The 18,822-nt window shown below is 38.0% G+C and overlaps 1 protein-coding gene across 1 annotated transcript in view; it reads right to left on the bottom strand.

Moving 5' to 3' along the window:
* The window catches only part of AGMO (alkylglycerol monooxygenase), a 126,155-nt gene that overhangs the window by 16,063 nt on the left and 91,270 nt on the right, over positions 1-18,822 (bottom strand). The window contains exons 6-10 of the mRNA XM_039332852.1: positions 9,413-9,479; positions 8,916-8,981; positions 8,407-8,486; positions 6,283-6,417; positions 5,204-5,320 (exon numbers count right to left, since the gene is read on the bottom strand). Of these exons, the coding sequence (XP_039188786.1) occupies positions 5,204-5,320; positions 6,283-6,417; positions 8,407-8,486; positions 8,916-8,981; positions 9,413-9,479 (465 nt within the window). The remainder of the gene's footprint in view (positions 1-5,203; positions 5,321-6,282; positions 6,418-8,406; positions 8,487-8,915; positions 8,982-9,412; positions 9,480-18,822) is intronic.

The following is an 18,822-nucleotide window of genomic DNA, read 5'->3' as shown; positions in this document are numbered from 1 at the left end:
ACCTGCCTTTAGTTTTGTTTTAGTCAAAGCAGAATCCAAACTTTTGCATTCAGTAAAGAATTATAAAACAAGTCTTATTTTTCCATTTTTTTTCAAATCAAGAAGTTGATACTTAGCTTATTTATTTTTCTCCTGCTAAATAAATCCATTCCAGTTTTTCTGCTAGATACCATCAATTGCAGTTTTGGTGTCACAAGCCATGTTTAGTGAAACAAAACTGTTTCCAACAATATCACAGACATAGCCAGTGATGCATTGTCAGCATCCACCTTTCCTTACTAAGACCAAAAATGGTCAGAATTAATTGTAATTTAGGTCCTGGTGAGAAAAAAAGGACATAGAACCAGATCTGAAAGAAAACTAAACTGAACATTTCTTGCTGTCTCAAACTATTAAGTTTCAAGATATTTCCGTCTAATATAATTTGAAATAGAGTCATATCCTTTTAGAAATCAGTGGAGATTTTTTTTCCATTGGGCTTTTATTTAAACCTGTTTATGGAAGAATCATCTACCCAAATGTGTGCGGGGGTTTGATCCAAATATTTTTTTCTGTGCTTCTTATTTTGTCCAAGAAAAACATTTCATGCTGAGATGAGGAACTTCATGGACAGAAAAAAATATTATGTGTTTGTGTGTAACAGCAAAGATAAAGTCACTATAGTAATGAAAATTATAAAATTATATACTGTTTCAAGTGCTTTATAGAATGGAACATATGTCTAAAAATGAGGAAAACAGTTGTTTCTATATATGGACCAATGCCATATTTTTGACATAGCCAAGGAAAAAGCTCCAGTTGTGTCTACGGGCATTTCATAATTCATCGTAGTGGAAAATTGATATTGAAGATATATGCCAAGTTATATTATTCACATACATGCTTTATTTCCACAATAGTTCTAGATTTTTTTGAGGATTCCTGCCACATAGATCTCTGTCTAGCTTGTCTCTCTATTACTTGCCTAGGCCAAGAATCCTGAAATGTTGATTCTTATGCAGTTTTTCCATTATTTTCTAATACTATTCTTTTGAACAATTATTGCCTGCTTTGTATTTATCACTGGTCAACGTTTTGCAATACTATTAAATTGATGTTATCTGTTCAAGCAAGGTTCTTCTTAACCAGAGCAGGGTAATCATGGAGAAAAAAATAGTCTTCTCTCAAGAACTTTTCTTACTGACCAGGATAAGCCATCCTAAGATTATATCCCAGCAACTAAATTATGAAAGCCAAATATCTGACTCCCTGCCCTTAACCCAACAGGAGGCACCAGGAGTTTCCTTAAGAACTTGTTTAAGAGCAGAACATAAAAAGATGGAACAGTATAGAAGTACTTGGTTACACAAAGACAATGAATCAGGTAGGACTATTCAAAATTAATTGACTGAAATAAAGGGAGCTTTATTAGAGCTAGCTATGTTAGAATAAGGTAAAAGAATTCTAGCAATCTGACTATGGTAAATCCAGTGCAACTAGTTTATCACTAAGGGTCTGCCTTGATTCCCAGACTATCAAACATTGTCATAAAATAAAAAAACTGGCATTTTATTCTGGATTTTCTTTAGAAATTTCCATTCTATTAGTCCTCCCATGGTATCATTAATACACTTTCTGTCAACCTTTAAACGATTTTGGCTGCAGCCATCTTCACTTCATTTTCAGTTGCCAAAGTAAGGGGAGAGGGGAGATGTATTATCTTAGTTTAGATATAACAATAAGTTGTTTTGTGGGAACCAAGGTCAAGTTACCTAAGTTTTGGCCGGCTAAAACTTCTGCTAGAAAGTCCACCAAAGCAGTTAATTGGGGATTGTGATTTATGACACATTGCAGGGAAGAAAAATTTATGCAAAACTCTCAAAATGTGAGTTCCATTGAACCCATTTGGACTATCTGGGGTATAGAATTTCCAGCGAAGGCATTGAGATGGATCCAGCCAAAGTGAAAGTGGTATTAGAGTGGCAAACCCCCCCCAACCCAAAAACAACTCCAAAGTTTTCTGGGATTCACAAACTTCTACTGACAATTCATTCCCCCTTTTGCCGAAATAGCTCTGCCAATTACAGAACTATTAAAGACAGAGAAGAATGGGGTGAAGCCCCGACCCTGCCAACCCATGCCTTAGTCAATAGAGTACCAAACAGCTTTTGAGAATTTAAAGAGAGTGTTTGCAGCAGAACATGTTCTCAAACACCCTAACCACAAGGAACAATTCATCATCCAAGCTGATGCAAACAGTGTGGCTGTAGGGCTGTTGTCTTGCAAAGAAATGAGAAGGAGGAGTTGCAGCTCTGCACCTAAACTTCCAAAAAATTAACTGACACTGAACGGAGATGGCAGTATGGGAGAAAGAGGCTTTGTGTGGTGGGCGCTGCTCACCTAGCATCACTTTCTCAAAGGGGTCAACTTGCCGGTTGAGTGTGGACTAATCATAAGAATTTAGAGGCATTGAAAATGCCCCATAAACTGTCCCCTAAACAAGTCCGCTGGGCTCAGTATTTTATCCATTTCAATTTCACACTAAAGTACATCCTAGGGGGAAAGAATTTCCTAGCTGATGCCCTGTCCAGACTTCCCCAGTACAAAAGGCTGTGTGAGGAAATTGTGAATCCCATCATCCCACAACCATAGTCAATTTCTCAGATAACATGGTGGGCAACCAAGGGCAAATCCACCTGAACCTGACAACCCACTGACGAAAAGGTTAAAAGAAGAATTGAAAACCGATCCCTGGTTCCAGGAAAACAGGACCCTACTAACTTGTCGAAGCAGATTAGCCTGGAAAGGGTCAAAAGTATATCTACCAGAGATCCTTAGAATTCAGGCCCTCCAGTCCAATCATGACAGCAAGCAAGCCAGTCACTTTGGATACTTAAAAACTTTATATTTAATTAGAAGGCAATTTTGGTGACCATGCTTGAAGAAAAATTATGTAAAGTGCTGTGCAACTTGTGCTACAATAAAAAGATGCCCCAGCAAAACACCTGGGCTATTGCAGAAAATAGCAGATCCATCCAAACCTTGGGAAGAGATCACTAGGGACTTTATTGTGGAATTACCAGAAAGTAGAGAAAATAGGGTAAAATGGACTGTGATTGATATTTTTTCAAAGTAAGCTCACTTCATTTCCTGCTCTGGTCTCCCCTCTGTAAGGAAACTAGCAAGAATGTTTCTCAAGCATATCTACCAATTCCATGGAGCTCCAAAGCAGATTATTTCAGATAGAGGGGTGCAATGCACTGCAAAGTTTTGGAGAGACTTTCTTAAACTTATTGGGTACGCGTAGGGACTGTCATCTGCTTTTCATCCATCTATGAATGGGACTGCTGAAAAAGCTAACGCAATGGTAGAACAATACATCAGATGTTATGTTGATTACAAGCAAATGAACTGGGCTGACCTCCTCCCCTTTGTTGAGGTGGCTTACAATAACACAGTGCATAGCAGCACTGGACTCCTTTTAAGATAGCTACTGGCAAGGAGTTCATACCCATATCTGAGCTCCCTCAGGACCTTCCCATTTCTCAAATTGTAGATCAATGGGTGACTTCTTAGAAAGCTGTTTGGGACAATGCAAAAGCGGCTCTAATAAAAACCTCATAAACTTACAAAGAACAGACAGACAAGAAAAGAGCTTCCCAGAGGCCATTTCATGGGGGGGGGAGTTTATCTCTCTACAAAGTACTTAAGACTCAAGTTATCTAGTAAAAGGTTGGGATCAAAATTCCTTGAACCTTTTCCCAAAGTGTGGATTATAAACCCAGTCACTATGGAGTTAAAGCTCTCTCGCCTTTTAGGGAAAGTTCACCCTGTGTTCCACTGCAGCCTACTGAAACCATACAGAGAGTCCTCCTTGAGACCTCCTCCAAGACAGGCACCTGGTCCCCTTGTCATGGAGAGAGAGACTCATTATGAAATAAAATAAATCCTTGATTCAAGATTATACAAGGGAAAGTTACAGTATCTGGTGCAGTGGAAAGGATACCCACTATCAGAGGCCACCTGTGTTAAAAGTGCTGATGTAAAAGCTGATAGATTAATACATAAATTTTATGATAAACATCCAAATAAGCCTAAAGGTGATTCCTGACTCCTTTTCTGCCCATAGGATTTCTCTCTTCTCTAGAGAATCCGACTATCAACCTTCAAATGATTTTGGCTGCAGCCATCTTCGCTTCGTTTTCAGTTGCCAAAGTAATGGGAGTGGGGAGATGTATTCTCTTAGTTTAGACATAACAATAAGTTGTTCTGTGGGAACCAAAGTCAAGTTACCTAAGTTTTGGCGGGCTAAAACTTCTGCTAGAAAGCCTGCCAAAGCAGTTAATTGGAAATTGTGATTTATGACACATTGCAGGGAAGGGAAGTTCAACTTGAAACTTTGTAACCAGGGAGTGGGAACTTCAGACTTGGTTTCACCTTTGTTCGTGCCAATACTATATAGCCATTAAGTGTTCTTTGACAAAGAATATTGTCTTAGAGTTCTTTTATTTTCTCTGGTCTCATCTATTGGAACCATGGCACTTTGTTTGATATTCTCATTTTATGAAAATTTATAAAAATAATAATTTGAATTATAGATTTTAAAAGAACAGTTAGTTCAACCAGCATAAGCCATGAATATAGCGGACACAGATGAATCACCTGATAATAAGCTAGCCCTAGCTCTGATTATTGCATCATGAAAAATGCCCTATATCCTCACCAGAGACATTTAATGGAGAAGCTAGGAAATTTTCCAATGTCTTCAATCAGTTCACCTTATTAATGCAACTAAAAAAAAAAGATTTTTCCAGATAGAACACAATGTTGTTGATTGAAGTAGCTAACAAATGTGCCACTTCTTACTTCTTTGAACAAATTCCACTAAATATTAATGGTTGTATACTTACTTTATCATTTGGTATGGGAAATCATAATTATACTGGTTAAGGGATGAACATAACATTAAAGCATAAGATTAAAAATTGTAGAATTGACAAATACAAATTACCAGTTTCTTGCCATATTTAAATTGTACCCATATTAAAAGATAATTAGCCAATCATTTCTCACAAGATACAGTAGTATATTGTACTCTATCCTTCAACGTTTTTTCAGTTTTATTCATCAATTGTTATCAGCAATGCAAACAATTTGTATATTCTAATTTTCTTTTTTCAAAAAATCAAAGTAGCTTTTCTAAGTAAAATTTAATTTTACTTACATATTTGGAGGTAGTTAAGTCAACATAAAATACCACCATTAAGGCAAAATGCATTACTACATAGATATACATGTAGCTTTGCAATTTGCAGTTGAAAGGAACTTCCTTCCCAGTGACCTACAATTAATAAAGAGATTATTTTTATTATTAAAATAATCAGTAATTTAAAATGCTTTGTCACATATATTTTATTGATAATTTCTCTTTACCTTTATTGAAAATAATTTTCCCTGAGATATCTTTAACTGATTTATTATTTTAATCGACTCAATAGTTATTTTTGTTCTTTTCATTTCAGAAGCATCAAGGTGCTTCTGGGTTAATAGAATTAGATGGTGACTTCATTGTTGCCATGGGATGCCCAGTTGGGGGCTGCTTTCATGTCTTCATTAATGTGCCTACCAAAGTATTTATCTACTCACATTTGCACTCTTTTGAACTGCTAGGTGGGCAGGAGCTGGAGCGAATGATGAGAGTTCATCCCATATCATAGCAACAGTCGGGTCTTGAACACAGGCTTTCTGACAGTTAGACCAGCATTCTAACCAGGTGAGCTACCGCACTCCCACCCAATAGTTATGCATATTTATATAAAATTTATAAATTGTTAGATGTAATCATTCTCCCACTTTTTCATTGTCTTTCTTTTTCACCAATATCATGTTTAATGTCCATAAAGCAAGTAAATTTATCAGCCTACAACACTGAAATGTTTCTATGAAATCCTCTAATCCTATGAAATCCTACCTCTCACCACATACGAAATAAATATAAATAAGCAGTCCTATCTATTTACTTACCTGCTTAGGAAACAGAATTAAAATAAATAAGATATAGATTTATGCACCAGTGGTATTAAAATCAAAGTAATTGCTTTTCAATTAAATGTGCTGAGAACTGCCAACTAATTCTTTTTTAAAAAAAAAATCAAAACTGATCCTCTGTATTGGAAAATGCACCTACTAAGTTCAATGGGTTGGCTTTTAGAGAACCCACACATATTAAAACAGCTTGTTTGCAAATACCCTGGGTTATAGTATCTGGAAATTACTTAAGACTTAATGGACATTTATACTTACTTCGGGAATTTCCTCAATAAGGCCAAGTCTTGGCTTGCCTGGTGCCCATCCTGGTCCCTTGAATATAACTGAAAGCTTATTGAAAAATCCAGGTGTGCTCCAAAATATGTTCCACATATAAACACAATGATGAAACTGTATGAATGAAAAACATTGTTTATATTGCTCATAATTAAATGTTAATAAAAATACAAAACAAAAGAGAAGCTTTCATTTCTCATTATTACAAATATAATATTTGAATATTAATTTTAGAAAACTTTGCTTGAATATTTTTGAGAAGATAAACAGTCTAAATATCCACTGGCAATTTTTGAGTGTCCAGTGCTTTCTTCCCCATTCCACTGGAATGAAAATATTGATTTTACTTCAGTTGCACTACTTGATTTAAGAAGAGCTAGTGACTGATATACTAGTTAAGACACCAGGCCAGAAACTGAGACATATTGCAGTCTGATCCTAACTGGATGACTTTAACCAATCGCTTTTTCTCTTTGTCCTAAGAAAAAAGCAACGAAATCACTCAGCAAAACAAAAGCAACAACTGCAACAAAATATTTAAAACTTTTGCTTGTCAGTATTTTTTAGGAAATAAACCAGGTTCAGAACTATAGTTTGATTCAAGTTAGTTGAAAATGACAATAGATATTTTCAGTCTCTATCTTGTTGTCATACTATAGTAATAAAAAAGGGAGTAGAGAGAGCAGATAAATGTGGAAAATGTGCACAAAACTCACAGAAGCTGACACATGAAACAACCCAGTGTGCAAAATCAGACCAAAGCAAATTTGAGAAGCATGTTACAATTTTTAAAAAAGCATAAAATAATGTAAAAGTGAGAAAAATCTGAAAAAGATGGAAAGTCTTTGGCCACTGCTAAATACTATACTGACATACAGTATTATGAACTATTTTGTAAAAAAAAATATGTATATGCAGCCTGACTTTTTTAATATTACGGCCCATTGAATGTCGCTGGAATAAAGGCTTATTCATTCAATGGGCTAATGAAAAAAGAATATTAAATTCATGTTTAACTTACTTCTTTTCACCCTTGCAGTCGCTTCTTTAGAAAACAAACTATTTGTGAGTAGACACACACACACACACACACACACACACACAATAACACAAAAATGTCTACCCCATTCGGGCAATGCCTATTCTGAACAAAATATTTGAAATAAATATTTAAATTGTTCAATGTGTTATAATTTATTTGAGTATATAATTTAAAGTTCTGATAATGTAATGTAAGGTAGGTCAGTGGCTACAAGAGATCACTTATTTTATTAAAGCAATGTCATAATTATAGGAGATATCTATCTTAATCAGGGAGACAACTTTTGATGGTTGTTCCAAAGGAGCTTTTTCAAAAGGCAACTAGACTGTGTTTTTCCTTGAAGACATTTTGAATCTGATCCAAGAAGTTTCCACAATTCTTCAGATAGAACTGAAGAAGCTTCTTGGATGAGAAGCGAAATGTCTTTAAGAAAAAACAAAGAAAAAGCTTTGTTTCTTGAAAAAGCTCCTTTGGAACAACCATGACCTGGATGACAGAGACTCTCCATAGACATTTCAATGTTTGAGAGCTTCATTAAACAAAGGCAAGACCAATATTATTTTATGTATTGTTTGTTTGTTAAATTTATTTGCCACCTATCTCACTATGGGCAGCTTTCAAAATGAAATTTAAAAAAATATAAAAATTATGTAAACATAATAAAAGCAAAGCAATAAATGAATAAAAATAAACAATGAAAGTACAATAATAAGAAATGAAAAAGGTGGGCAGAAGAGGAGCAGAAAGCACAGAGGAAGGTGGGAATTAAAAGGCTGCCCTAAGAGGACAGACTAGGCAAAACAGTAAGGCCTTTTTTGTCCTTAAAAGGACAACAGTTTTGCATTTCTTTTAGATGAGAATTATTCTTTAAAAAAAAAAAAGGCTGAGACTATTTTAGAGCTTTTAGCCTGGAGCCTCACATATTGCACCCTTGTTCTAAGCCATAAGAGGCAATGATGCTTGAATATGATCATCATCCTAGGGAGAAAATAAGACAGTTTGATCTAGATTTTTTATTAAAACATAAAAATAATATAGGAAAATTTAATGATAAGGTTTACCTGAACTTTCAAAGGTTCGAAAGTATTTATGGAGTGTGTTAGACCATATATAACTTTATCTTTTTCTGCAGCAAAGGTACCTAGATGGAATATAAACACAATGTTTGAAAAATAAATTTTTATTCATATATATGATCCACATTCCATCCCCTGGATGGCTTATAACATCAAATAAAATAACCTTAAAACCAGAAAGCTATAATACTAAACAAAAATATGTTAACATATATAATAAATTAATCATCTGCTTACCACATAGCCAGCATCATAACTACCTAACAGAGAAAGGTAATAAAAATCATATCCTCCCACAGTGTGTAAGTCAGAGAGACTCTGATCAGGGAAATACCCAGAAACCTGAAAAAATGAACTACTGATTCTACTGAACTAACCTTGTTTTGTTATCAAGCAAGAACAGCATTCAGAAATTTTTAAGTATTCTTCAAAGACAGTCCAAAAAGAGCATTTTACAGTAATCTAAACATAAGATAATAACAAAAGTGATTTACCAAAAATTCTGTCCCAAATAATTAATGTGCCACCATAGTTTTTATCGATACAATATGGATTTCTGCCTAAAGAGAAAATATAAAGCAATTTTTTCATTAGATTTAAACAATATATTAAGGGGAAACCAGAATCAACCACAAATGGTAAAGGTAGTCATTATTATTACTTAAATAGTGAATAATTTAATTAATCATTATGAACTTAATTTACAGCAAGACTATCATTTATAATTATTTCACAATCTTTCTCTCTCTGTAAAATATTTGATACATAGATGGACAGAGAGGCAGTAATATAACCATATAATATATTCATAAATCACCAATGTCTAATTTAGAAATAAGAATTCATGAAATTTGTAAGATTTTATAACACTACTTTAAAATTCATCAACCAAAAAGTGGTGAAAAAAAAGAATTCTATTTATTTTCTCACATTGAGCAATGTCTAAGAATAAGTACACTATTATGGCTTCATAATATCCAGTATTGCCTACCATGATGAACTCTGTGATGACTAGGAGTATTGAGAATATACTCCAACGGGCCAAGATTTTCAATAATCTTTGAAAAAAAAACATGCAGTATGATTACAATGGATTGAAGCTCAATAAAATAAAAGTAGATAATTAAACAGAAGCAAGCAAAGGATGGGGAAAATGTTTAACAAAAGTTTAGTTAATTCAAAAAATTCAGTCAGTTTTCATAATATGGATATTTCTACAATGTGTATAACACAGCAATAACAACAATTCAAAATGACTTCTTACTTCCTGTAAAATATGCTATCATTTTGATTATGTGCAATCAAATTGTTTTTTATTCCTATAGTATTATAATTTGATCATAATCTTTTCTGAAGGAGTCACAGAGAATATTTGTTGAATTCTATTTTTAAAACATTCTCATGTAAGTTTCAAGTTATACCATGTATAACTTATATATCTGTTCAGATCATCCATTGCATATTTGAGCAGATATCTGAATCTGCCTCTCCTTACTTTTGGTTTTTAGCCATTACAACAGTTTTCAGCACTTCTGTAAATGTAAAATTTACACACTCACAAATAAAAAATAGTTGAAAAATTGAGAACACTTGCAAAACCAAAAAAAATTATAGTATATTCAGTCATTCATGGTAATATTTATTTATCTCAAGGTATTATTTCAATGCAGTGAAATGACGCATGTTTATATGTTGTTCTTGCACTCAGTATAAAGTCAATATAATTTCAAATTATACTTTTCTGACTAAGAAAGCTATTACCTAAAAGTGTTTTGGTTATAATCACATATTTACCTGAGTCATGATTTTAATTCTACAGAGCAATTCCCCTCTAGCAATCTAATGATTATTTCTATTTCTAATATTCAAAACTCAAAAACAACACAAATGTTTGCTTTTGAATATTGTCCCAAAACAACTTCAATTGTCTTAGATTGGGACAAAAATCCTCACATTTCAAGTTAATTCTATTTTCTTCTTCCTAAAGCATTATTGTTTTAAGAAGGATGAATCCTGTACACACTTGCTTATGGAAAGGCCTCATTCAAATCATAGTACTTGCTTTTGAATAAAAACTTAACTGGATTCTACTTATTTTAAAAGTAGAGAAAGATTCTCCATGAATTGCGGTTCATAAAATGAAAAATCAGCAGTTTATCTAAAATACCGCACTAACTTTGCTTTACCAAGTTTCAGCTTGTTTTTAAGATAAACATTGAAATGCTTTAGTAAAAATATACCATATTTAGACTTTCAACAGAAGTATTATAGACCAATTCATATTTTTTGGCTTTGGTTAGAAGTGGCTTAGGGCTGTACTTTTGATCAAAGTAGACACTTTTGATTTTTTAAAATCCTTGCGAACAGCATTGCTTACAATATGGATCCTTTGAAGAGTTGATTTTAACCTCTGGCCCACATCTCTAGCACAGCAGTGGGCTACAGTTCAAATCACAGAACAAAATATGTTATTCACCCACAAGAGAGAGTTGCAATGAGGGTAGGAGGGTAAGCTATATATAATGTTGACTATCTTGCGCTTAAGCTATTCTCATCATCCAAGCGGACCAAAAATATTATTCAATCAAAAGTGCTATAAAAAGATGCACAAACATGTCATGAATGGAAAGGATGACTATCTTGCTTAAAGCAGCTTCTCTTCACTGCAAGTAGCAACTTGTATTCACAGTCTTGAATCAAAAGAATAAAGATAGATCTGGAGTCACACACATACACACGGGTAACTGAAATTGCTAAGGTAGGTACTATTGACTATCTTTTTGGGTAATGCTATCTCATAGCCTTGATCTATAATCATTAATGTTAAAGAATTTGTTTCTGTATCTTATCCAACAGCAATTAGGCTAAGATTTGTATAATTACTTGTTTAGTTTCCATGAATTATGGCAGAAATTCAGAAAATAAATTCAGTACAATCATCTGAACCTGGAATTTTAAAACAATTATGAATGTGTTATTGACTAGTATAAATAAGATAGATGTACTCCTACAAATAGTATTACTACTGCTATTGTATTTATACAAATAATCATTCAGTTTTTATATCTTGTGGATACAATCTAAAGTTCCATGTAATCCTGAAAACTTTGGTATGTGGCCTTCAGAAATTTCCAAATATTGTTACATATTTTTGGTTTGCGATTATCACAAGCAAAAAATATTAAGACAAGCGGTATTGTAATAATTGCATTTTGTTATATAACATTTAAATTTAGTGATTGTCCTCACTACAAAGATTTTGACACAACTTGGTAACTGAACAACAAAAATTACACACCATAGGGCCCCATTATGTCATAGTAAACTCACAGGGACGCCATAGGATATTTTACTACTTAATCAATGGAACTGTTATTAAGTCTGCTATAGTGTTTTTTGTGTTTCGGGATTCGAGGCATTGAAGCACGACACATCATCAAACAAGTTTCTTTATTTCACCTTAACTCTACTCCAAGCAACTGCCAAACAGGCACACAGGCCTTTTATAGTTTTCCAACCCCCAGGCAGTCTAGCCAATAGGAATCCTTCTTTCTTTGCACCTTGCGCATGCGCAATGGTCCGGCGCCAGCCAGTCTGGTCCCGGGCAGCTTTTAGATTGCCCGGGACCATTTGCAATATTTCTGGCCCAGGACACAACACCCCTCCTCATCAGGCCCAGGACACAACACCCCTCCCCCTAGATAGAACACACACACTTCCAATTTTTTCATAATAATAATAAATAAAATAATAATAATAAAAAGAAAATAATATTCCTGCTCACACGCAGGCAATGTTCTATAAAATAATAGGGTTATCTAAACAACCCACTCTTTAATGTTGACTTCGTGTGTCTATCTTCAACCCAACATAGGTCCCATCACCTATCCTAGACCAGTAAGGTTTCCTTGTGCTGACAGGAACCTCACATATTCACCTAGATACTTAGGAGGGGCCTTAGTCCTTTGTGACCTACGCAAAGTCAGGGAGGGTGCCTGGCCTGTCAGCTCACCTGCCTGGCTAGGCAGACCAGGACTTGTACTTAAGGGCACCTGGCCTACCGGCCCGTCTTGTGGGCTCACTAGACCAGGACTTTTATGCACAAATTTTGCAGGTGACCCCCTGGTGAGGGGGGCTGGCAGAGTTGTCGGGCTCTCTCCAAGCTCCCTTAGAGCAGAGGAATTTCCCAACCCCCTGGAGTGGCTGAGGACTCCCCAACTACCCTGGATACTTAGTCCCTCAAGCCCGTGACAAGTCTCGGACGTGACCTGCATTGCAGGTATGCCCCAATAATTCCATTTCCCTGTGTAAGTGGCTGGGTTGCCAGAGTCAGGAGCCGCCTCTATGGCAAACCCCTCCTCATGAGAATTCCTGTCTGGAGCTCTTGCAGATATGCATGACTCCCTGTTCGGCGCAATAACTGACCCATGAGGATGCCTTTGCTACTCCCCTGGGAAGTCCCTAGCGACCTGCGGTAATTCCCAGAAACAGTGAGGCTGGGTCTCACAATGTTGACCTGAAGTGTGACTTAGTTCCTAGGCCCCTCCCCCTCAGAGCAGAGGCAGGGGCGGAATCAACAGGGTATAGCCACCAGTGCAGTTGATTGATGTGACATCACAGGATGTGGCTGTCTCCCAAGGTCACTTCATATGATAGAGGTCCAGAGATCTTACAGATGACAGCAGGAACCCAGAGAGGTCCAGGACCATAGTTCCTTGTCCAGACCGGATCACCCACCTGGAGTCTCCTAGGAGCCCGTGGCTGTGACACCTGTGAAGACACCTGGTCTGGGTGTAGTCTATCTAACTTCATGATAAGGCGGCGGCCCCAGGGGAGTTCAGCTGGGCTCTTTCTGGTGGCAGTGGCAGGTGTGGTGCGGTGTGCAAGAAGAAAGTCTGCTAACCTGTGATTCCAATTGTCATGCGTTAGTCTTTTGAGTGCGTCTTTGGTGGTGCACACCATTCTTTCAGCTTGCCCATTGGTGGAAGGGTGGAAGGGAGCTGACGTTGCATGCTGTATCAAGTTGGTCTGAAGGAAAGCCTGGAACTCACAAGATGTAAATTGAGGACCATTGTCAGAAACGAGAACATCAGGAAGATCATGGGTTGCAAAGATTCCTCTTAGTGCCTGGATGGTTCTAGCAGTAGTAGTGGAGGAGTCAGGTACAACATCTAGCCACTTGGAATGACTATCCACAAGGATAAGGAAGAATTGCCCCTGGAATGGCCCCGCATAATCTAAATGTACCCTTGACCAAGGGGTTAGTGTTTCCTCCCACCTGTGTACAGGGGCCTGAGGCATTTCAGGCCATGATTGTTGGCACACCTGGCATCTGTGCACCTGGGCCTCGATAGCTTTGTCAAGCCCAGGCCACCAGAGATGGCTGCACACAAGTGCTTTCATGCACACAATACCCGGATGTCCCTCAGTGAGGCTGGGATAACTACTCTACTCCCCCATAAAAGGCACCCATTAAAGGTAGACAGTCCGTGTCTCCTTTGCCAGAAACTTTGAAATGTAGCATCTGGACATGTGTCAAGCCATCCTGACCCGTGCAAACATGTGATCAGTGGCAGTTTCTGCAGCCACATTCCTAGCATTGAGGGGATATTCAGGCTGAATAGAAAGAATATTAATAGCAGAGGCAGGGTCTGCCTCTATGTGAGTGAGAGATAGCCTACTGAAGCCATCTGCATGGCCCATTTCTGTGCCAAGTTTGTGAATGAGCGTGTAGTCATATGCTGACAGGAAAATGGACCACCTCAGCATACAGGGGGAAATGATGTGAGGGGTTTGTTTGGTTGTTGTAAACAAGCCCAGCAACGGCTTGTGGTCTGTGTAGACCGTGAAGTGACGGCCATATAAGAAATCATGGAATTTCTTTATGCCAGCCACTATTGCCAAGGCTTCTCTGTCAATCTGAACGTAATTCTGTTCTGCAGATGACAGGGTCCTTGAATAGTAAGCCACAGACACTTGTGTTCCATCAGCCTTTAGACGACTGAGTACTGCATCCACCCCATAAGGGGATGCATCGCAAGCGATGCATACAGGCAGTTGCTCATTAAAATGGGCTAATACCACATTTGATGAGAGCAAGGCCTTGACCTCTTGAAAACTCCTGTCATGGACTTTAGTCCACTGCCATGGAGCTTGCTTGTCTAAGAGCCGGTGTAACGGTCTCAGCCATAGCAGCCTTATGGGGAAGGAAAGCATGATAGAAGTTAAGAAGTCCCAAGAAAGCCTGAAGCTCACTTTTAGACTTGGGGCCTGAATGGCCTTTAACTTAGATTCTGCAGGGTGGATGCCTTGAGCATCTATTTTAAAGCCTAAAAATTCAGTGGAAGTAATACCAATTTCACATTTGTCTTTTTTTAATTTGAGGCCCACTTGACAGAACCTCATCAAGACAGCCCTTAATCTTTCAGCCAAATTCTGTGATGACTCCCCTGTAATGAGGACATCATCAAAGTAGGGGCAAACCCCTGGAATACCCCTGAGTGTGAGCTCCATGATTCCCTGGAATATGCCAGGAGCAACATTCACCCCAAATTGTAACCTTTTTACTTTAAAGGTGCCCCTATGGGTCACTATTGTTTGGGCTTCAGCAGTTGCCTCATCGACAGGTAACTGTTGATAGGCCTGTGTTAAATCAGGCTTTGCAAACAGTGTTCCCCCTTTAAGGGAGGTCAAAATATGACTCACTACTGGTACAGGATATGCATGCTGTTGCAAAGCTGTGTTCAGAGTACACTTATAGTCCGTGCAAATTCGGACTTCCCCATTAGCCTTTAAAGGCATCACAATTGGGGTTTCCCATGGACTTGAGTCCACAGGTTCCAAGATGCCCTGCTGGAGCAGCTTATCCAGTTAAGCATCAATCTTGCCTTTGAAGGCGAAGGGCACTCTCCGGCTTAATCCTAACCACATCTAAGAGGCCTTGGAAAGCCTTACGCTGCACCTTGAGTGTGGCTTCTCCTATTACATTAACCTTTGAATTTTGAAACTCAGTAAGAATTAAGTTCGATAGCCTCAGTTTGACTCGACGGCCACTACTGCAGCAAATCCTTTTAAAAGTATTGTGTGAAATGATCGATAGAGCGGACCCGGTGTCCAGTTCCATCAATAAGGGAACCCCTTGTAACTGTACATCAATGCAAAGCTTCTTTTTAAGGGGCTTGTGCGTCCCTCCCCACCCTGTGTTGGCTGGGGACCCTGGTATCTTTCCAAAGGGATTCTTCCCGAGGTTGCGCCTGCTGTCGACCCAAACAAATGGTGGCAATGTGGCCTTGCTTACCACATGCCTGGCAAATGGCGGAGCGGAACCGACAGTCCGTGCGCTTGTGGTGTCCTCCGCAACCGAGACACTGAAGAGCTGCTGCAGCCTTGTCTGGTTTCTCTCATGGTCTTCTTACCATCAGCTGGTGAAGTCTGTCCACCTCCTCTTCAGGATCTGAGTCTTGGACTTTCTGAGCAACTTCTTGATGGATGGTCGCGACAGCTGGAACATTTCTGGTGAGCCGCAGAACCTTCACAGCACTGCCTGCTGCTTCTTCAGCTGCAACTTCGCATAAGACATCTTGGAATGTGACTTCAGCTTTAGCAAAGATCTTTTGTTGCAGCTCCCCGCTTCTAAGGCTGCAGACAAAATGGTCTCGTAAGCATTCTTCCAGGTCTTTGAATTCACAAGGCCTGGCAGCTTGTCTCAAAGCAGCGATGAACTTAGCAGCGGACTCACCCAGCTTCTGATCCCTCTGCTCCCTCTGTATAGGTGACAGACTCTAGCGGTGCCGGGGCTACCAGGTTCTTGGCTACATTGAAAGTGTCCTGGCTGCAGACATACAGCAGGGTTGCCACTTTCAAGCTGTCTTCCCGAACCTGGTTGACCCTTAGGTAATTTTCCACCTGGGCCACATAGGAGTTCCAGCGCTCCAGGTGAGAGACATCGAACTCGGACAGATGTCCAATCTTTGACATCTTCTGCTTCGAATGCCTCGCTGCAAGCCTTTGTTGAGAGGGAAAGGCCCGTTTGCCAAGCTCACCTCCAGTGATGCTGTACTGACAGGTGAGTGCAGAGCTGGATGCCAATTCCCCAGGCTTCAGGCTCTTCAGGTGCGGCTTATCCTCTTCTTATTGCCTTTTTCCTTGCAGCGATCCCACCTTTGTCGCCAGTTTTGTGTTTCGGGATTCGAGGCATTGAAGCACGACATATCATCAAACAAGTTTCTTTATTTCACCTTAATTCTACTCCAAGCAACTGCAAAATGGGCACGCAGGCCTTTTATAGTTTTCCAACCCCCAGGCAGTCTAGCCAAGAGGAATCCTTCTTTCTTCGCGCCTTGCGCATGCGCAGTGGTCCGGTGCCACCCAGTCTGGTCCCGGGCAGCTTTTAGATTGCCTGGGACCATTTGCAACATTTCTGGCCTGCTGAGTTTCCTCATCAGGCCCAGGACACAACAGTGCTCATAACACACAATTCACATTATCACACACAATTTGGGAATTACTAAAGAAACCATGAAAGTTTAGGAAACTCTGCATATAGCAAAATATCCAGACCGTTCTCAATAGTATCTCTAAATGCATAGCAGAACATTTTGAGAAATATAGTGATTTTTTAAAAAAAATTATTACATATAAATGTAATATGTAATAAAATGTAACTGTAATTATTTTCATGCATTTAAAATAAAACAAAAATATATAAATAGTAGTTTTCCAATATCTCAAGAGCTGCCACAAAGAAGGAGTCAAACTATTCTCCAAAGCACCTGAAGGCAGGACAAGAAGTAACAGATGGAAACTAACCAAAGAGAGAAGCAACCTAAAACGAAGGAGAAATTTTCTGACAGTTAGAACAATTAATCAGTGGAACAACCTGCCTCCAGAAGTGGTGAATGCTCCAACATTGAAAGTTTTTAAGAGACTGGACAGCCATTTGTCTGAAATTATATATGGTTGCCTGCCTAAGCAGAAGGTTGGATTAGATGACCTCCAAGGTCCCTTCCAACATTATTATTATTATTATTATTATTAATAATAATAATAATAATACATAGAAGTATTTCCTATAAACTAACAGCCACTCAAGCAAGTCACTTTATTTATACTGATTAAACTGTTAGATAATGTATTTTTATTCACATAGTGTTATACTTTCCTTTACCAAATTCACTTGACTTACACACACTCACATCCTTAAAGTATGAATCCATATTTGAGACCATCTGGTGAGGAAACATAAAAATAAAAGCATGGTTTGCTTTTCTACTAAAGTTGTTGTGTTAATTCAAAATAACCCAGCCGTGTATTTTTACAGATGGACTTGGTGGCCATACTTGCCATGTGAATTCTCTACAGGGGACCAGCGAACAGCAAAAACCCTAGGATATGTGCTTGTCTGCCTGCTTGCACACTTTGAAATTTTCGGCAAACCCTGATTTATTCATCGCCAAATGTTTTCCTATCTGATTAGGCAGTTTTCTACTTCAGTAAGCATGTAATATGGAGGTAGCCAAATTTCTACACTGAGGAGTGAAACAATAATATTTTTGGTTTGCAAGTAAAAACAAGCTAAAAGAACCAGCCTGTTGGGATCATAAAGGGATTCATGGGGGATTGAATTCTAATATAACTATATTCTGGGTATAAAGAAGTGAAGATTTAGGGTTCAAAACTGTTTAGAGAAGAAACACAAGGTCATATTTGTAATAAATTATCTTGAGAGCAGAGTGCTGGCATCTGGTTTTTTGTTCTTTTATTTCTAAACCCTCATTTCTAAACCTATGAGTGAACTTGGTATATAATGCAACTATTTCACTTATAATGTTTGATAAGAGATTCTGCTTCCTATTGGACCTCAACTCAGATGGTCTTTCTGGTATGTCTGAATCAAGCAATCTAATTATGTCACATATGCCTGGAGCCTGGCATCCCTGAAGTAATCTCATAGTCTCTATGAATTCATGTAGAGACCTCAAAAGACTGGCTCGGGATTATTCACGGGAAAGTTTTCATATGCTCGGTACTGCACACATAGAGCTTATTCATATGAATATCTACATTTAAAACAAACCACTTTCAAATTTTAGATTATTACACAAGGGAAATATACAAATTACAGGGCAGTTGATGCATGACTATTCAAAGTAAAGCTCATATAATTCAATGTAACTTCAATAGGTCTATACACTCAAAGCTATAAAGTGAATAATAATACATTAAGTCAGCACAGGGCATGAATAATATGGAGGCATCCGTTAATGTCTGAATTCATCTGATACCCCCCCCAAGGATTATAAACATTGAACATTTAAACCAAAGACACTAATCAGACATGTCAAACTTGCAATGTCATGTGACTTTGCGTGACGTATTGGACCTTTTCCTCTATTGCCAGCA

This window comes from Crotalus tigris, unplaced genomic scaffold (genome assembly GCF_016545835.1).
Source record: "Crotalus tigris isolate CLP2741 ecotype Arizona unplaced genomic scaffold, ASM1654583v1 scf7180000017624.2573661763:2888555, whole genome shotgun sequence".
Lineage (NCBI taxonomy): Eukaryota > Metazoa > Chordata > Lepidosauria > Squamata > Viperidae > Crotalus > Crotalus tigris.
This window is presented reverse-complemented; position numbering and strand designations above follow the sequence as displayed.